Source organism: Oncorhynchus masou, chromosome 23, assembly GCF_036934945.1.
Source record: "Oncorhynchus masou masou isolate Uvic2021 chromosome 23, UVic_Omas_1.1, whole genome shotgun sequence".
NCBI classification, from domain to species: Eukaryota; Metazoa; Chordata; class Actinopteri; order Salmoniformes; family Salmonidae; genus Oncorhynchus; species Oncorhynchus masou.
The window spans coordinates 12,074,110-12,095,385 of record NC_088234.1 but is presented as its reverse complement, the minus strand read 5'-3'; the positions used below and the strand labels follow the sequence as shown (position 1 = coordinate 12,095,385).

The following is a 21,276-nucleotide window of genomic DNA, read 5'->3' as shown; positions in this document are numbered from 1 at the left end:
AATTGCTGAGCCCAGAAACTGGCCTATGAGTGAACGGTGTACGTCTGGGGAGCAGTGCACGGTGCACCAACCAGCCAGCGACACTCCCTCATCCTCAAACTGGACGGTGCAAGGTCTCCCCGGAACTCCCACAGCCGTAGCGGCTGTCAACGTTTAAAAATTGGGTTTCGGTCCAATAATATGGAAAAAGACGGATGGAAATACTGATGACAGTCCGAAAGATCGCCTCGATTTGTACGATGGTACGGTATTTTTCTGTTTTTACAATCCGTTCTTTCCTATGCGATGATGTTCCCCTTGCAGCTAGCTAATTGGCGAATGCTAACAGGACATGACTGAGGTTTTCCAGAAAGTTGTCTCGTTATCCAGCTAGCTAACGTACCTAGCTAGAGCTCTAGAGAGAAACAAACATTTTAATAAATAGTTGGCTGTAATTGATACATTTAGAGTTGTTGAATTTCAAGAGGGCATAGTATCACCACCGATAGAATAACCAGTTTATTTAGGATCACTAGACTACACGGACTTGTTTTGAAGTGAAGCTGGATGAACAAGTATCTAGTTAAGCTAACAAGCTAGCTAACGTTAGCTCGCAAATAGCCTAGCCGCGAGATGACGCTAGCTACTTATCAATAATAAAGTTGTCTTGACAGTTACTTGGCGAACTACGTAGCTTTCCCAGTCATCGTAGGCGTTTTTATTTGATCAAATCGTTTATAACCTAGTTAGCTACTAATAACGTTAGTGAAATCATATTGCTCAACCTTTCAACTTCAACTAACTAAATTGTAGATGGCCGGCTAGCTACTACTGGACATATGCTTGCCAACAACATTCCTCTGGCTAGTTAACAAGATTTTAATAACATAGCTAGTTAACTAACGTTAGCTGAGTTCAACAAGTTAGCTATGAAAAGGCAGCAATGCAACGTTGCTGAGGTCAGAGGGAGTTAAAGGCGCTGCGCGGTCTATCTGGCATTGGCTGTGCAGTATTTACTGTGATTAGGGCATTCATGTTTCTTGCACTTCTCAGAGCTGTTGTGAAGGAAGTTGACATGGAAGTGAGTTTGTGTTTTATACAGGACCTCCCGCCCCCATCTACGGTCAACCAGTCAGCTTGTCACGTCAATGTGGAACTATACTGAGCCCTCCCCATGGTTGCACAATTTTTTTAGAGGCGCAATGCGATGCGGTACAGCGCTCAAATTGGCATCTGTGTGCCTCTGGAGGCTTCGGAATTGCGTCACACCATCCATATGGCTGCTCCGACCACCTCCCAGATCAAGTATAAATTGTCTCTTATATCAACCTGAGCAGCGGTGCACTGGGATATGGCCCGTGACGTGAACGGCCAAAAGCGATGAGGGAGGAGCGTCCATCTCAAATAGAACAGTAATCTGCTTTGCTGGGTCATGTTGTCAACAATGCAGCATGGTACATCATTCAGAAACATGCTAAATCAATATTCCATCAAATGTGTTCGAATTTTCAAACAACACTGATCAAAAATTAAAGCAACATGCAACAATTTCGAAGAGTTTACTGAGTTACAGTTCATATAAGGAAATAAGTCCATTGAAATACATTTATTGTGGCCTAATTTATGGATATCACATGACTGGGAATAAAGAATTTTTTAAAATTTTATTTAACCAGGTGGGGGCCAGTTGAGAACAAGTTCTCATTTACAACTGCGACCTGGCCAAGATAAAGCAAAGCAGTGCGACACAAACAACACAGAGTTACACATGGGATAAACAAACATACATTCAATAACACAATAGAAAAATCTGTATACAGTGTGCAAATGAAGTAAGGAGGTTAGGTAATAAATAGGCCAATTGTGGCGAAGTAATTACAATTTAGCAATTTACACTGGAGTGATATGTGCAGATGAGGATGTGCAAGTAGAAATACTGGTGTGCAAAAGAGCAGAAAAACAAAAACATATGGGGATGAGGTAGTTGGTTGGAGGGGCTATTTACAGATGGGCTGTGTACAGCTGCAGCGATTGGTAAGCTGCTCTGACAGCTGATGCTTAATGTTAGTGAGGGAGATATAAGTCTCCAGCTTCAGTGATTTTTGCAATTCTTTCCAGTCATTGGCAGCAGAGAACTGGAAGGAAAGGAGGTGTTGGCTTTGGGGATGACCAGTGCGATATACCTGCTGGAGCGCGTGCTACTGGTGGGTGTTGCTATAGTGACCAGTGAGCTGAGATAAGGCAACACTTTACCTAGCAAAGACTTCTAGATAACCTGGAGCCAGTGGGTTTGGCGACGAATATTTAGCAAGGACCAGCCAACGAGAGCATACAGGTCACAGTGGTGGGTAGTATATGGGGCTTTGGTGACAAAACGGATGGCACTGTGATAGACTGCATCCAATTTGCTAGTAGAGTGTTGGATGCTATTTTGTAAAAGACATCGCCGAAGTCAAGGATCGGTAGGATAGTCAGTTTTACGAGGGTGTGTTTCGCAGCATGAGTGAAGGATGCTTTGTTGCGAAACAGGAAGCCGATTCTAGATGTAATTTTGGATTGGAGATGCTTAATATGAGTCTGGAAGGAGAGTTTGCAGTCTAGCCAGACACCTAGGTACTTATAGTTGTCCACTTATTCAGTCAGAACCGTCCAGTGTAGTGATGCTAGTCGGGCGGGCAGGTGCGGGCAGCGATCGGTTGAAGAGCATTTAGTTTTACTAGCATTTAAGAGCAGTTGGAGGCCACGATTGTCACAGATACCTTTTTTTTTTTATAAATAGGGGTGTGGATCAGAACCAGTCAGTATCTCGTGTCACCACCATTTGCCTCATGCAGCGCAAAACATCTCCTTCACATAGAGTTGATCAGGCTGTTGATTTTGGAATGTTGTCCCACTCCTCCTCAATGGCTGTGTGAAGTTGCTGGAGTGTGGCGGGAACTGGAACACGCTGTCGTACACATAAATCCAGAGCATCCCAAACATGCTCAATGGGTGAAATGTCTGGTGAGTATGCAGGCTATGGAAGAACTGGGACATTTTCAGTTTCCAGGAATTGTGTACAGATCTTTGCGACATGGGGCCGCGCATTATCATGCTGAAACGTGAGGTGATAGCGGTGCCCTTAATTCACCACCAAGGGCCTCAGGATCTCCTTACGGTATCTCTGTACGTTCAAATTGCCGTTGAGAAAATGCAATTGTGTTTGTTGTCCATAGCTTATACCTATACCATAACCCCAGCACCACCACGCGTCACTCTGTTCATAACGTTGACATCAGAAAACCGCTCGCCCTCACTACACCATACACGCTATCTGCCCGGTACAGTTAAAACCGGGATTCATCCGCAAAGAGCACACTTCTACAGCATGCTCCATCGAAGGTGAGCATTTGTCCACTGAAGACGGTTATGACGCAGAACTGCAGTCCGGTGAAGACCCTGGTGAGGATGATGAGCTAAAACGTTTTCTGACCGTTTGTGCAGTAACTCTTCGGTTGTGCAAATCCTCAGTTTCATCAGCTGTCCGGGTGGCTGGTCTCAGATGATCCCACAGGTGAAGAAGCCGGATGTGGAGGTCCTGGGCTGGCGTGGTTGTATGTAGTCTGTGGTTATGAGGCCAGTTGGATGTACTGCCAAATTCTCAAAAACAACATTGGAGGCGGCTTATGGTAAAGAAATTAACGTTAAATTCTTTGGCAACAGCTCTGATAGACATTCCGGCAGTCAGTATGCCAATTGCTCGTTCCCTCAAAACTTGAGACATCCATGGCATTGTGTTGTGTGACAAAACTGCACATTTTAGAGTGGCCTTTTATTGTCCCCAGCACAAGGTGCACCTGTGTAATGATCATGCCGTTTAATCAGCTTCTTGATATGTCACACCTGTCAGATCGATGGATTATCTTGGCAAAGGAGAAATGCTCACAAACAAGGACATAAACAAATTTGTGCACAATTTGAGAAGCTTTTTGTGCGTATGGAACATTTATGGGATCTTTTATTTCAGCCCATGAAACACTTCACATGTTGCCTTTTTATATTTTTACTCAGTTTTTATTGGGAAGGCAGGTGAAGCATTTTTAGGTTTGCGTGTGAACACTGAATCCTAATTACTCCACGTGATTAATATAGCCTAGGCTAGGTCAGGTTGGCTTTGTGCCAACTTCGCTGTCGGACAGAACGGGGCAGCTGGCTCACGCCTGGGAGGCAGCCTGGTTCCAAAACCAAAGTAATCACTTTTGACCCTGTGCAAACTCCTCCCGTAGGCGTATCCAGGGCCAGGAAATCAAATCCCCTCAATGCTTGTTAGCTTGAGTTGAATTGGTTTACGTAGCTATCAGCTCGATTCTATGGAATGGCAGAATGCTGGTTGGCTGTATCTTTCTAGAATACCTGGCGAGACATTCCACACGAAATGCAACTCAACCAGTTTCCTCCCGTCTCTCTGTCTAAACATCAGTTGCCAGGCAACGAGACACCAGAGTGCCACCCTCTGTTTTTTTTTAAATCACATTGTCAGGGCTTCCCACATTTGACAAACAAGTGACGGTTTGTTTATTTACATCGACTCCCATGTCACTGGCAAAGAAGTGCATTATCAGGGGACCGATTAAGTCAGAACTGTAATTTGGCTGAGAGGAATGAAGGATATCAGTGAGAATTCTCCCACACAGCCATTTTTTATTTAGAGTGTGGGCTGAGGGGGTTAGCTAGCCGGTTTACCCGTGTGTGTGTGTGTGTGTGTGTGTGGCCTGTCGTCCGTCTGTTTCTGCATCTTCTACATCTGTTGTATCATATGGAATCATCACAGACAGACCCCGATTATTTTGTCATTCAATCAGCTGTTGTATGATAATGCCATAGACTCTAGAGCATGCTAATGAATGCATGGTACATGTGTAAGGATCAATAAGTACCAGGGGAACCAACCACGGGGATAGATATCTGTTCCATTATGACATCAGAACGCTGTCACAATCTAGTAGTCCATCTATCTCTCTATGGGACCACACCTTCTGACCCAACATGATACCGTACTAGTGGAGGCCCAGGCAGATGGTGCACTTCATACCCTGTAAAAGCATTACATAATTGTTGTGAAATATTGTTGCACATCGCAAAGATAACTTAGGGGGTCAAATGGGGCCGGGATACACTTGAGCTGTTTGTAGCACTGGCCGAGGAGGATGTACGTAGGCTACGCCCCAATAAGTATACTAGCATACTATGTTCAATCCAAACATACTAACTTCTTAGGTGTGCCATACTCAGGGGTCAGATAGCTTAGTTAGATTCACCTGTTGTCCCAATATGCATACTTAATAGCCTATAATGCTTGTAAAGATTCCATGAATGCTATACAGTTTGTGTTGATTTTGGGATGCTGAGCCTGCCTAGAATACGGCCTGGATCACAGCGTCTGCTTGGCCGGCCTGGATCACAGCGTCTGCTTGGCCGGCCTGGATCACAGCGTCTGCTTGGCCGGCCTGGATCACAGCGTCTGCTTGGCCGGCCTTGATCACAGCGTCTGCTTGGCCGGCCTGGACCACAGCGTCTGCTTGGCCGGCCTGGACCACAGCGTCTGCTTGGCCGGCCTGGATCACAGCGTCTGCTTGGCCGGCCTGGACCACAGCGTCTGCTTGGCCGGCCTGGACCACAGCGTCTGCTTGGCCGGCCTGGATCACAGCGTCTGCTTGGCCTGCCTGGACCACAGCGTCTGCTTGGCCGGCCTGGACCACAGCGTCTGCTTGCTAAATGGCTGAAATCAATGTACATGTTATACTTACTTTCTCTTCCAGGGCGCCAATGCCTCTGCTTTGGAGAAGGAGATTGGACCAGAACAGTTTCCCGTTAATGAACACTACTTTGGATTGGTCAACGTAAGTACCAACACAACAAGATTAACAATAGCTATTGGTCAAAGTTTCCCAGCATGCACCTGCATCTACACAATATTTACCAATTGTTACGGTACCATGGTAACACTTTTGCCAACAATCATAACACAAGACTTATCACGTGCTTTCTCTCTCCTCTCTCTCTCTTCCTCTTTCTCTCTCCTCTCCTCTCCTCTCTTTCTCTTCCTCTTTCCTCTGCCTCTCCTCGATCTCTGCCTCTCTTCCTCCCCCCCAGTTTGGGAACACCTGCTACTGTAACTCTGTGCTGCAGGCCCTCTACTTCTGCCGTCCGTTCAGGGAGAAGGTCTTGGCCTACAAGGTCCAGCCCAGACGTAAAGAGTCACTGCTCACCTGTCTTTCTGACCTCTTCAACAGGTAAAGGGAGAGAATATTCTGAACTCTCAGCTCTGCTCCTATCCTCTTGTGTGAACACATTTTTAAAGGGTGCTTGGAACCAAAAATAGATAATGGGGGAAAAGGCCAGCACTCACTTGGATATAAGATGCAATACATCTTTTGCAGCATCGCCACGCAGAAGAAGAAGGTGGGAGTCATCCCTCCCAAGAAGTTCATCTCACGTCTGAGGAAAGAAAATGGTGAGAGGGGGATGGGAGGGAGGGAGGAGGAGGGATGGGGGAGAATGATGTATCTATAAGGAAAGTGTATTAACGGACACGGTTCAGAACTCTTCCTCCTTTATCCCTCCAGAACTGTTTGACAACTACATGCAACAGGATGCCCACGAGTTCCTCAACTACCTCCTCAACACCATCGCTGACCTGCTGCAGGAGGAGGAGAAGAGCCAGGAGAGACAGCAGAATGGAAAACTGTTACAGAACGGAGGAGGAGGAGTTGGGGGCAGCAGCGGGACGGGAGGAGGACAGGGCGAGGAGGGGGAGAAGACACAGCAGACCTGGGTCCACGAGATCTTCCAGGGAACCCTAACAAACGAGACGCGCTGCCTCAACTGTGAAGCTGTAAGTGGAGGGAGATCCAAGATGGAGACTGTTAATAGGGTGGTGAATGGGGCAGGGAGCTGTAATGGAGGCCTGGCTATGCCAGTTTCCAAATACTATACTGTGAGGGGGAGATCCAAGATGGAGATTGTTAATAGGGTGGTGAATGGGGCAGGGAGCTGTAATGGAGGCCTGGCCATGCCAGTTTCCAAATACTATACTGTGAGGGGGAGATCCAAGATGGAGACTGTTAATAGGGTGGTGAATGGGGCAGGGAGCTGTAATGGAGGCCTGGCTATGCCAGTTTCCAAATACTATACTGTGAGGGGGAGATCCAAGATGGAGATTGCTAATAGGGTGGTGAATGGGGCAGGGAGCTGTAATGGAGGCCTGGCTATGCCAGTTTCCAAATACTATACTGTGAGGGGGAGATCCAAGATGGAGATTGTTAATAGGGTGGTGAATGGGGCAGGGAGCTGTAATGGAGGCCTGGCTATGCCAGTTTCCAAATACTATACTGTGAGGGGGAGATCCAAGATGGAGACTTATTGCATTTGAAATAAAGGAAATGAATAGGCCCAGAAGCTCTAATGGATGTCTGCCTATGCCATATTTCGAACACTTGTAATGGGAGAAGGAGAGCCAAAATGGAGACTGTTATTGGATTTGAAATGTTGGAAATCAATGAGGCCAGGAGCTTCCTGATACTGTACCGTGTTTATAATGAATGTAACCAGTGTCCTGCCTGTGTCCAGGTGAGCAGTAAAGACGAAGACTTCCTGGACCTGTCTGTAGATGTTGAGCAGAACACCTCCATCACACACTGTCTCAGGTAGGTGTGTGTGTGTGTTCATACATCAGTCAGTTTGACAGGCACACTCAGAGGTCTGACACACTGATATGACTTCTACCTCCCTGTCTCCTTTCTCTCTGTGTGAGACGCACATCTGGACCAAAACAGTTTTGTTCAATTGGAGAAAGTGTTAGTGAAAATCGTTACTCCGTGCGCGAGGTCACTGTTTCTTCTCTCCACAGGGGTTTCAGCAACACAGAGACACTATGTAGTGAATACAAGTACTACTGTGAACAGTGTCGGAGTAAACAGGAAGCACAGAAAAGGTGAGCTGGCTGGTCTAGAAATGGATTTAGACAGCAGGTGGATTTGACATAGATGATGACGAAGGCCTGGAGTTTTCCATGCTGGTAAATACAGACTGACACTACAAAAATGGCCGCTGTTGTTGCTCGGAGAAATGGTCTGTTTTGAAAAGTGCTTTATGTTTTTTTTTACTTTGATGCTGCAGAGTGTCGTGTAGTTTGTCTGAATACAGCTCTGTATACCAACTGGCTGACGTACCAGGCCAGGCTACAGTTCGTACGTCTTCAGATGTTAAGTGGACTTGATCATCTCTGTTAGTGTATTTTATTAGGATCTCCATTAGTTGTTGTGAAAGCAGCAGCTACTCTTCCTGGGGTCCACTAGAAATATGACACAATACAGAGCATTAATAGACAAGAGCAGCTCAAGGACAGAACTACATACGTTTGAAAACGTCTCACAGCCTACATATCAATACGTGCACACAAGCCATCTAGGTCAAATAAGGGAGAGGCGTGTGAGGGGTGCTGTGTGAGGGGTGCTGTGTGAGGGGTGCTGTGTGAGGGGTGCTGTGTATCTTGGGTTGAATACTTAAACACTCCGACTAAGGGCCCCATACATCCCAGCCCAGGCCTCTACTCCCCCCTAAAAGAGCCCACTTAATTTGGGCGGTGCAGGAATGGAACGGCTGCAGTAGCTAAAGCAGTGTACAGTGTCAGCTGCGCCCGTTGCCCAGGTGCCGACCGGGGTACAGAAATATAAAAGGAAAGGAAGAGGAATATTCACACACTTAAAACACACAACATCAGAGCAGTTTCCTACTGCATCGCCCTCCTGTCGTAACATACGAATGTAAATAGAGATAGGATGCATGTGATGATCCTGGTGCTACATCTGAAGACGTTTAAACCCCAACATTAACACAATACTATATTTTATATTTGAGTCATTTAGCAGATGCTCTTATCCGGACTTACAGGCGCAATTAGGGTCAAGTGTCTTGCTCAAGGGCACATCGGCAGATTTTTCATGTAGTTTGCTCTTGGCATTCGAACCGGCAACCTTTCGGTTTCTGGCCCAACACTCTTAACCGCTAAGCTTGCTGCCGCCCTACTAACGGTAACACTGTTGATGGTTGTCGTTGTCAGGATGCGTGTGAAGAAGCTCCCTATGATCCTGGCCTTACATCTGAAGAGGTTTAAATACATGGACCAGCTGCAGCGCTACACCAAGCTGTCCTATCGCGTTGTCTTCCCTCTGGAGCTCCGCCTCTTCAACACCTCAGGTGACGCCACCAACCCCGACCGCATGTACGATCTGGTCGCTGTGGTCGTCCACTGTGGAAGGTAAAGAGTGTGTGTGTGTGTGTGTGTGTGTGTCTCTCTTAACGTGAACATACACACAGATTGATAGACATGCAGTCTTTTGTGATAACTCTATAATGGGTATGTCTGTTCCTCTCTGTCTGCAGTGGTCCACGCCCTGGTCATTAACCCCTGTCCAAAATGTGTACCGTGCCTTCAGAAAGTGTTCACACCCCTGGACTTATTCCACCTTTTAGTTGTGTTACAGCCTGAATTCAACATGGATTATATATTTTTTTACATCTCACCCATCTACACACTATACCCCATAATGACATCACTGTACCCCATAATGACATCACTGTACCCCATAATGACATCACTGTACCCCATAATGACATCACTGTACCCCATAATGACATCACTGTACCCCAAAATGACATCACTGTACCCCAAAATGACATCACTGTACCCCAAAATGACATCACTGTACCCCATAATGACATCACTGTACCCCAAAATGACATCACTGTACCCCATAATGACATCACTGTACCCCATAATGACATCACTGTACCCCATAATGACAAAAAGAAAACATGTTATTAGAAATAAAATACGAAATATCTCCTACGTAGGTATTCATAAGAGTCGATACATGTTAGAATCACCTTTTGGCAGTGATTACAGCTGTGAGTCTTTCTGGGTATGTCTCTAAGAGCTTTCCACACCTGGATTATACAATATTTGCCCATTTATTATTTTTAACATTCTTCATCATCTGTCAAGTTGGTTGTTGATTATAACACATTGTATTCAGGGCATAAAATGTATTTGTCACATTTTTTTGTAGTATCAATCATTCAATCAATCAAATGTATTTATAAAGCCCTTCTTACATCAGCTGATGTCACAAAGTGCTGTACAGAAACCCAGCCTAAAACCCCAAACAGCAAGCAATGCAGGTGTAGAAGCACGGTGGCTAGGAAAAACTCCCTAGAAAAGGCAGGAACCTAGGAAGAAACCTAGAGAGGAACCAGGCTATGAGGGGAGGCCAGTCCTCTTCTGGCTGTGCCGGGTGGAGATTATAACAGAACATGGCCAAGATGTTCAAATGTTCATAGATGACCAGCAGGGTCAAACAATTATAATTCCAATGGTTGTAGAGGGTGCAACAGATCAGCACCTCAGGAGTAAATGTCAGTTGGCTTTTCATAGCCGATCATTCAGAGTATCTCTACCGCTCCTGCTGTCTCTAGAGAGTTGAAAACAACAGGTCTGGGACAGGTAGCACGTCCGGTGAACAGGTCAGGGTTCCATATCTTCAGTATTACTTTAGTGCCTTATTGCAAACAGGATGCATGTTTTGGAATATTTGTATTCTGTACAGGCTTCCTTCTTTTCACTCTGTCATTTAGGTCAGTATTGTGGAGGAACTACAAAGTCGTTGATCCATCCTCAGTTATCTCCTGTCACCATTAAACTCTGTAACTGTTTTAAAGTCACCATTGGCCTCATGGTCAAATCCCTGAGAGGTTTATTAACGACTCCTGTATCCTCGTTGTAACTGGGTGTATTGATACACAACTGGAGTTAAAAACTTCACCATACTCAAAGGGATATACAATGTCAGTTTTTTTACATTTATTTTTAATTTATTTTTAATCTACCAATGGGTGCCCTTTTGCGAGGCATTGTAAAATCTCCCTGGTCTTTGTGGTTGAATCTGTGTTTGAAATTCACTGCTCGACTGAGTGAATTGCCATTACAAAGGAGTTGAATACTTGACTCAATACATTTCAATTTTCATTTGTTATTAATTTGTAAATATAAAAAAAAAAATTTTTTTAAATCCATTGACATTGTTTGTAGGCCACTGACACAATCTCAATTGAATGAATTTTAAATTCAGGCTGTAAGGTAAAATGTGGGGAAAGTCCAGGGGTGTGAATACTTTCCCCTCTCTGTCCACAGTGGTCCAAACCGTGGTCATTACATCACCATAGTGAAGAGTCACGGGTTCTGGCTCCTGTTTGATGATGACATCGTAGAGGTAAGGAGGGACCTCTTCAATATCTCTCTCCCACCCTCTATTTCTCTCTCTCTTTTCTCTTCTCTTTCTCTCTCTCTCTCCTCTCTTCTTCAGTCTAATATTAGTCTATAGTACACCCATGTAACACTCAAACTGGGTTCTCAAATTATGGTTTAACACTAAAAGCACAGATGTATTTTGGACATCATTTGAATTTTAAAAATTGTAATATTTCTGCTATTATTATTTTTTGTTGTCATGTCCCACTCGGTCCTTGACTTCCTAAATAAGTCTTTAACAAACTAACGTTGGTAGAATTTTTATAAACTGCAGTTTTAGGATGACATGTCATTCCCCCCCTACATGTCATACCCCTCCCCTACATGTCATACCCACTCCCCTACATGTCATACCCTCTCCCCTACATGTCATTCCCTCGCCCGACAGTTGGCTGCATCTGACAATGGCCCATCGAAACTAATTTCACACACACAATAATAGCTGTAGCCTTAAGACAAAAATAAATTGACAATATTATCAATTGCCTTGTGAAGGGAGAGACTGCAGAGCAGCATGGGTAATTGACAAAGAAGAAAATTGACTTTTTTCAAATGCTCCTACAGAGGTTTGTGAATGGTCGTTTTTGCTATTGAAAAGTTGGATTCTAATGTTTCAAAAACGCCTACATTTGTCAAACGACTCTTAAAATTGAGCAGCTCGGCTCCATTTCAAAATATCACTCTTGTCGAATAACCACAATTCCTTGCGTTCCATACTTGAGCTCTCGTGGCACCATATAGAATACGCTACTAAGCACAGACTAGTAACATGATAACTTAAAATATGCTGTTCTGTTCTTTTGAAATCCTTTTTCTTACTTTTAATAATGTTTCCTAACACCTGCCTTAACAGGGGCTCACAAGTGGCGCAGCGGTCTAGGCACTGCATCTCAGTCCTCGAGGCTTCACTACAGACCCTGGTTCGATTCCAGGCTGTATCACATCCGGCTGTGATTGGGAGTCCCATAGGGTGGCGTCGTTAGGGTTTGGCTGGGGCAGGCCGTCATTGTAAATAAGGATTTGTGCTTAACTGACTTGCCTAGTTAAATAAAACAAGATAATTAATGAATTTCTTTGTGCTGGTGTAGAACACTGAAATGTCCCCCCCCCCCTCATTTCTACATATAGCCTATTGTAACAACCTATTGAAATTGCTATTGTGTTCATTGAAATGTGTTTCGTATTCTATTGTTACCTTCATAAACACAACCAAATGATTATCATTGCGACAGCCTATATTGAATGTATTTATTGGGCCGTTAGATTGTTGACGCCCCAAAGGCTTAAACTGGGCCTTGAGGCCATTCCGGTGTTAAAGATGGGTCTGCCGGAGGCAAGCAAAACGCAGCGGTAAAATAAACTGTTGTTTTTACGGATTGGCCAAGGCAGTAACTGTCTGCAGGCGCCTCCGATAATGATGTGTTGTCAACAACTGACACAATACATCACTTTCACACTCCTAGTGTAAACCATTAGATCTCAGATTCTACGAACTCATTCCCAGCACCCATACAGACCCATCAGGTATTCCAGGCTGCAGTCCACCACCCCCTCCCACTTTCTACCAGACCTGGGTTCAAGTACTATTTGCAATCATTTCAAATACTTTATCTGGGCTGAATATGCTTGACTGGCACAATGGAACCAATTAAATGCTCTCAAGGAGTACAAATCCTACCCATCTGGCACTCCAGGCAAGCTAGAGAAAACGCTAGAAGTATTTGTTAGATTTTTGCTCCCTCCTGCTCTGGTCGACCCAGATAGATCCTGGTGGCTGTGTGAATAATGGAGAATTGTAGGGAGCGGGAGAGACACTGGGAATACCAGGAGACTGGGAATGGCAGTTTTAGATGAGTTAGTAGAGGATTGTGGGAGAGAAAGGGTAAAGGTGTGTGACGGGCTGTCGGGGTTGTGGTATGGTAGTCTGTGTGAGAGACAGTCATAGCACAGGATGAACTACTTCACCCCCTGTAGAAAGTGAAGCAGGCCTACTCTGTCTGTTGAAAGGCTTTCAGCCCACGTCAAATTGTAAGAAGTCCACGCAGAGCCATGTACGCTGATAGTGTCCAGACCCCTTCCCTTTCATACATTTTGTTATGTTGGTCTTATTCTACAATGATTTACATCTTTTTCCATCTCATCCAGCTACACACAATACCCCATAACGACAAAGAGAAAACAGGTTTTTAGAATGCTTTTGCTAATTTATTAAAAATAATTAACAAACCTTATTTACATAATTATTCCGACCCTTTGCAATGAGACTCAAACAATTGAGCTCAGGTGCATCCTGTTTCCATTGGTTATCCTTGAGATGTTTCTACAACTTGATTGGAGTCCACCTGTAGTAAATTCAATTGATTGGACATGTTTTGGAAAGGCACACACCTGTCTATATAAGGTCCCACAGTTGACTGAAAACCAAAAGATGAGGTGGAAGGAATTGTCCATATGGCTCCGAGACAGGATTGTGTCGAGGCACAAATCTGGGGAAGGGTACCAAAAATTTCCTGCAGCATTGAAGGTCCCCAAGAATATAGTGGCCTCAATCATTCTTAAGTGGAAGAAGTTTGGAATTACCGAGATTCTCCCTAGAGTTGGCCGCCCGGACAAACTGAGCAATCGGGGGAAAAGGGCCTTAGTCAGGGAGGTGACCAATGGTTACTCTGACAGAGGTCCAGAGTTCCTCTGTGGTGATGGGAGAACCTTCTTCCAGAAGAACAACCATCTCTGCAGCACTTCACCAATCAGGCCTTTGTGGTAGGGCGGCCAGACGGAAGCCCACTCCTCAGTAAAAGGCACATGGCAGCCCGCTTGGAGTTTGTCAAAAGGCACCTTAAGCACTGTGGTATGAATGCCAAGCGTCACGTCTGGCGGAAACCTGGCACCAAACAGTAGTTTATGGCTCAGTTTCAAATGTACCCGTAGTGGTATGTTATAGCCATCGAGGGGCCTACTTTTTCCATTCGGTGTAGATGCTTCCAATAGGCACAGCTCTAGGATCAGCTTACTGGGTTTTCCCAATGTAATCATTAGAGGGGAGAATTCAAAACTGATCGAAGATCAGTGTCTTAAGGGTTTTTCCACTATGGGAAAGAGTCCCATCTGAACAACTGGTGGACGTGCAGGATCTGGCTGAGTGATGGAGTTTCTGCTGGGCTTGGTAACGTTAACTCCAAGACACTGGTCTCGGATCAGGTTTGGGTGTTCCCTTTGAATGGTTAAGGTTTAGTGTCACGAGGCTGAGCCTAGATCCAGTGTTTCCCCTATAAGCATTTAGCAGCAGCGCACCGCTGCAAAGAGAAAAAATAAATCAATCAATGTGTGTGATTTTTATTTGTTATTTCTTGGGGGATGGTAAAATGCTTTCAGTGTAAACTGAAACGACGATATCCAGATATTAAGTATGTAGAAAATATAATGGCGCTTTATCGTTTTTAAATAAGAATCTTTGAGAACTAACAATCACCAAAATAAAAAACGAGACGAGAGAATCAAAAAATGATTCCCCTGTTTAATTTATGTTTGAGTCACTCGGATAAGAACACTGCATAAGCCAAACCAAAATGTGTAGAATTTCAGGAAATTAGCTTTAAAACTGCCACAATTTGTCTCTGCGGCTAAGAGGGCCACTAAAACCGTGCCATTGGCCACGCCCCTACCACGTTCCCCCCCATCCCCCCCTCACTAACTTTGCCACCGCTGCTATAAACAATCATAGGGGGAAATACTGCTAGATCTGACGCTAAGGGGAAACTTTGAACGGGAGTGGATTGAATAGTAGACTTGCCTTCATTTTATTTTCTCTCCTCTTTCCCCTGTCTCTTTCCACTATTTCTCTTCCTCCCTCCCCCTCTTCTTTGTCATTTGGCTGGCACTGAAACTGGAGAGCGAGTAAACATTGTCACCTCACTACTCTGGGCCCACAATTGGTAGAAGCACGAGCTATTTATTTTCATTGAGGGTTGTATCCACACGTTTCACCGAGAGCTGGGACGGTGAACCGAAATTAAAAAAAAAATGTGTTGCACTTTATTGTTATAAAGCTGTCCGATTTATCGTTTATCGCATCAAGTTATCACGATATGGATTTTTAGTCCATATTGCCCAACCCTAGTTTTACCATGAACATTACACATTTTGGAACTCTTTAAGAATAGTATATGACCAGTAACACAGAACTCAGTAGAAAGACAGGGCTCTCTTTAAACACGGGGCTCTGGAGAGAAGTGGTAACCTATATTCATGCTGAACTACAGAGCCTTCAGAAAGAATTCAGATCCCTCGACTTTTTCTACATTTGGTTACGTTACAGCCTTATTCTGGAATTGATGGGGGGAGGAAACTATCTACACAATACCCCATAATGATTAAGCAAAAATAGTTTGTTTAAAATGTAAAAAATTAATATTTGCATAAATATTAACTCTTTATTCAGTACTTTGTTGAAGCACCTTTGGCAGTGATTACAGCCTTGAGTCTTCTTGGGTATGACGCTACAAGCTTGGCACACCTGTATTTGGGGAATTTCTCCCATTTCTTCTCTGCAGATCCTCTCAAGCTCTGCCAGGTTGGATGGGGAGCGCATGTCCTTTTGGAAAGTTCTCCCAACTCTGCAGCACTCCACCAATCAGGCCTTTATGGTAGAGTGGCCAGATGGAAGCCATTCCTCAGTAAAAGGCACATGACAGCCCGCTTGGAGTTTGCCAAAAGACACCTAAAGACTCTCGAACCATGGAAACAAGATTCTCTGGTCTGATGAAACCAAGATTGAAGTCTTTGGCCTGAATGCCAAGTGTCACGTCTGGAGGAAACCTGCCACCATCCCTACAGTGAAGCATGGTGGTGGCGGCATCATGCTGTGGGGATGTTTTTAGCGACAGGGACTGGGAGACTAGTCAGGGTTGAGGCAAAGATGAACGGAGCAAAGGACAGAGAAATCCTTGAAAACCTGTTCCAGGGCGCTTAGGACCTCAGACTGGGTAGAAGGTTCACCTTCCAACAGGACAACAACCCTAAGGACACAGCCAAGATGACGCAGGAGTGGCTTTGGGACAAGTCTCTGAATGTTCTTGAGTAGCCCAGCCAGAGCCCGGACTTGAACCCGATCGAACATCCCTGGAGAGACTTGAAAATAGCCATGCAGCAACGCTCCCCATCCAACCTGACAGAGGTTTAGAGGATCTGCAGAGAAGAATGAAAGAATCACCAAATGCAGGTGTTCCAAGCTTGTAGCGTCATACCCAAGACTCGAGGCTGTAATCACTACCAGGTGCTTCAAAAAAGTACTGAGTAAAGGGTCTGAATACTTATGTCAATGTTATATTTCAGTATTGTTTTTTACATTTGCAATAAAATAATGGCTTGTTTTTGCTTGTAGATTGATGATGAAAAAATAAATGAATACATGTTAAAATAAGGGTGTCCCTTAACAAGATGCGGAAAAAGTCAAGGGGTCTCTACTTTCTGAATGCACTGGTGAAATATACAGTGAACTATATACAGGGCATTCAGAAAGTGTATATATGGTGAACTATATACAGGGCATTCAGAAAGTATATATGGTGAATAATAGGTTATGTCTGTTGTCCTTTTCTAATCATAAACTCCTCCCTCTTCTTAAACCCCTCCCTCTTCTTACCTTCTCCTACTTTATAGAAAATCGACGCCCAGGCGATCGAGGAGTTCTACGGTCTAACGTCGGACATTTCCAAGAACTCTGAGTCCGGTTACATCCTGTTCTACCAGTCCCGGGACTGAACCAGCCAATGGGATTTGGACTCAGCATAGGGAGGGGCTTGGGCTACCACAGGCCCCGCCCAGCCCACCATCCGTTATAAATATTCAGGCTTTACAGCAGAGCTTTGCACTGTGGAGCAGCAGGAAGACGGATGGAGGATCTTCAGCAGACAGGAGCCAACGATGGCCGAGCAACCCATCAGTGTGACAGGATATGCCTTTATTGGAGAAGAAGATCAGCGACCAGGGATTGTTATGCTTCGTCATAGTCATCATCATCCTAGTCAAGATCATCCTGATGGTCTTTCTCTCTATGATTTGACGGTAGATTAGAAAATATGTTTGCTTGGCTAGCTCGCCGCTTACATAGCGTGTCGTCATTACTGGTGTCCTTGTCATACATAGTGCCACTGCGGTGGTGTTAAACAGCAGTTTGGTTGGATGAAAAGTAGATCTGCCATTTCCAGAATGTTCTCCTCTTCTTTGTTGTTGGTTTGGAGAATGGGGTGGAGAGAATATTTTGGTCCCTTTTTGCAGCTCAGCAGGCCAGTGTTATATTATGGTTTGGATGCCAAAAGCTGCACAAATATCTGTTTTTGAAGGGACACGTGTGCTCTCTTGCTTCCCTCTGGCAACAACAGCAAACTACACCACACGCACTACAAAACGCCTGCCAACCACATATGTATGTTGCCTGTCTCCTAATCAAGCAAGTTCCTCCATTGGTGTCAATGGCAGTGTTTCAAATGGCACCCTATTTATTTATCTAGTGCACTCCAAACGTACTGCACTAGATATGGAGTAGGTTCTCATTTAGCTCCTCCACTTCCTGTCACCTGATCTGAACCTTCCAATCAGAGCCTGTTGTTTTTTGAACGCACAAGTTAACCAAACATAGCTGCTGTTTGGTAATGTTCAGTATGTGTTACACTGCCAGTTGGAGTAAATAACTTCACTCTTTATAGTCTACGTCCCAATATCTATACCAGTACACTGCTAAGTATGCATGCCCAATATATTCTAAGTAGTATGCTAGTGCAGATTTTGGAACGCAACTGATTTCTCTCAACAGAGAGCAACATGGAATATGGCCCTCTATTCATAAAGCTTCTCCGAGTAGGAGTGCTGATCGAGTATTGGTTTGGCCATGTAGATCGTAACCAATCAGATTCTTATGGACAGGGACCTGATCCTAGATCAGAGGTTTTATGAATACAGGTCCTGATCCATAGCTCTGACATGGGAGGTGTTTTATATTTTGTATTAGCTCGGACGAGAGTGGGTCCTGTGTTAAGTTGAATGTACAGTAAGGAACTGGCTTCTCATTGGTTGGCCCGTACACAGGTCCTGGGGTCTCAACCTATCCTGACCAGTACTAGTTATATATCTGAACCTCAAATGGCACCCTATTCCCTACATAGTGCACTATTTTTTACTTTGGCTTGTAGGGTCTCATAGGCGCATTTGGAGTGTGGGAGAGTTAAACTCATTAACTTAGGCCTACTGTAGACCTATCTACCTAGTAAACACTAGTACACTCCTCTAGCCTATAGGCTACTATCTACCTAGTAAACACTAGTACACTCCTCTAGCCTACAGGCTACTATCTACCTAGTAAACCCGAGTACACTCCTCAGAGCCTATATGGTTCTCTCTCTGAGTCACAAAGGATACCCTGTTTCTCGTGTGTATTAAACTGTGGTTTGCCCCCTTTCTTTCTCTATAGGTTATTGCTGACAGTGCGATTGACACACACACACACACACGGCCAACACACTTGGGTTGATTTTTGTGTTTGGATTAAGCGACCTGCGAACACACACACACACACACACAGAGCAGGTCACAGTACTGAAAAACAGCTGTCTGTAGTGTGTATTCCAGCCTAGCTTAGAGGGACATGAAATGCAGCCTAATGGTCTGTAAATACTGTTCAGCTCTTAGCAGCTTCATATGTTACCGACACTCTACACTGGTCTGTATTGAATCCTGTTTTACTTCCTGGTTCTGTTTTACTTCCTGGTTCCTCTCCGTCTGCAGTGATGTATAAACAATGGGTATTTGCTTTCCCCAGTCCAGTCCTTTCACATCAGCGCAGATGAAGGAGAGGACACTGCGTTAAACTATTGTGACTCCGCCCCTCCATGTATGAAAGGAGTTCAAAGGTCATTTCAGCTGTTGGGTCTTTTTAGGTTCAGGTTGACGTTGACCTCCAGGCACAGAGCTCGGATCTGTGGGATCGACCTTCACCATTATTCCTCAACTTGACCATTTAGGTTGGAAACCCTCTAAAACAGACCGCAGATCAGTCTGTAAAGGTGTTTACAGCTGTTCTGTTTCCTTAAATGTGCTCACACACAGTGTCCCAAATGACACCCCTATTCCCTATATAGGGCACTGATTTTGACCAGAGCCCTGTGGCATTCTATTCCCTATATAGGGCACTGATTTTGACCAGAGCCCTGTGGCATTCTATTCCCTATATAGGGCACTGATTTTGACCAGAGCCCTGTGGCATTCTATTCCCTATATAGGGCACTGATTTTGACCAGAGCCCTGTGGCATTCTATTCCCTATATAGGGCACTGATTTTGACCAGAGCCCTGTGGCATTCTATTCCCTATATAGGGCACTGATTTTGACCAGAGCCCTGTGGCATTCTATTCCCTATATAGGGCACTGATTTTGACCAGAGCCCTGTGGCATTCTATTCCCTATATAGGGCACTGATTTTGACCAGAGCCCTGTGGCACTCTATTCCCTATATAGGGCACTGATTTTGACCAGAGCCCTGTGGCACTCTATTCCCTATATAGGGCACTGATTTTGACCAGAGCCCTGTGGCACTCTATTCCCTATATAGGGCACTGATTTTGACCAGAGCCCTGTGGGCACTGATTTTGACCAGAGCCCTGTGGCATTCTATTCCCTATATAGGGCACTGATTTTGACCAGAGCCCTGTGGCATTCTATTCCCTATATAGGGCACTGATTTTGACCAGAGCCCTGTGGCATTCTATTCCCTATATAGGGCACTGATTTTGACCAGAGCCCTGTGGCATTCTATTCCCTATATAGGGCACTGATTTTGACCAGAGCCCTGTGGCATTCTATTCCCTATATAGGGCACTGATTTTGACCAGAGCCCTGTGGCATTCTATTCCCTATATAGGGCACTGATTTTGACCAGAGCCCTGTGGCATTCTATTACCTATATAGGGCACTGATTTTGACCAGAGCCCTGTGGCACTCTATTCCCTATATAGGGCACTGATTTTGACCAGAGCCCTGTGGCATTCTATTACCTAAATAGGGCACTGATTTTGACCAGAGCCCTGTGGCATTCTATTACCTATATAGGGCACTGATTTTGACCAGAGCCCTGTGGCATTCTATTACCTATATAGGGCACTGATTTTGACCAGAGCCCTGTGGCATTCTATTACCTATATAGGGCACTGATTTTGACCAGAGCCCTGTGGCACTCTATTCCCTATATAGGGCACTGATTTTGACCAGAGCCCTGTGGCACTCTATTCCCTATATAGGGCACTGATTTTGACCAGAGCCCTGTGGCATTCTATTACCTATATAGGGCACTGATTTTGACCAGAGCCCTGTGGCATTCTATTACCTATATAGGGCACTGATTTTGACCAGAGCCCTGTGGCATTCTATTACCTATATAGGGCACTGATTTTGACCAGAGCCCTGTGCACCAGAGTGGGAATATCGGGACGCACCCATACCACCACTTCATGAGATGGAAAGTGATGTTAAACAAGGATGGGGAACAACCTATATTAAAACAAGGGTCTGTTGTTTTTATTTAAGTATAATTATTTACGAATGTTATGTTGACTTTCCTAGATGTGTCTTTAAGAAATATATATGTATATTTGACTAATTTAGTGCTATCATTCTTGTGTAGGCATCTGAGATGAATGTGGTTTGGAATTATTTGGGGGTAATAATTCAGATGTTCCAAATGGCAACCTATTCCCTATTTAGTGCACTACCCATGGGGCTCTGGTCAAAAGTAGTGCACTACCCATAGGGCTCTGGTCAAAATTAATGCACTACCCTTAGGGCTCTGGTCTAAAGTAGTGCACTATGTAGGGAATTATGTACTGTTTGGAACACCAATATTTACCATGTGTAAATATAAGATATTATTGTGGTATAATTAATTGCTTGAAATAGAGGTCCAT

The 21,276-nt window shown here is 44.6% G+C and overlaps 1 protein-coding gene across 2 annotated transcripts; it reads left to right on the top strand.

The window, feature by feature from the left end:
• Nucleotides 1–54: 54 nt before the first annotated feature.
• LOC135510313 (ubiquitin carboxyl-terminal hydrolase 12-like) lies at nt 55–18,779 on the top strand. Of its 2 annotated transcripts, XM_064931149.1 has the most exons (10): nt 55–242; nt 5,778–5,858; nt 6,112–6,251; nt 6,399–6,472; nt 6,585–6,853; nt 7,588–7,664; nt 7,868–7,951; nt 9,080–9,277; nt 11,210–11,288; nt 16,985–18,779. In XM_064931149.1, exons 1-10 carry the CDS (start codon nt 195–197, stop codon nt 17,084–17,086), a joined length of 1,152 nt encoding a protein of 383 aa, XP_064787221.1. In that variant the 5' UTR covers nt 55–194; the 3' UTR covers nt 17,087–18,779. The 2 variants fall into 2 exon arrangements, with proteins under 2 accessions (XP_064787221.1, XP_064787222.1); XM_064931150.1 differs by lacking the exons at nt 11,210–11,288; nt 16,985–18,779 and adding an exon at nt 9,403–10,077.
• The last annotated feature ends 2,497 nt before the right edge of the window (nt 18,780–21,276 follow it).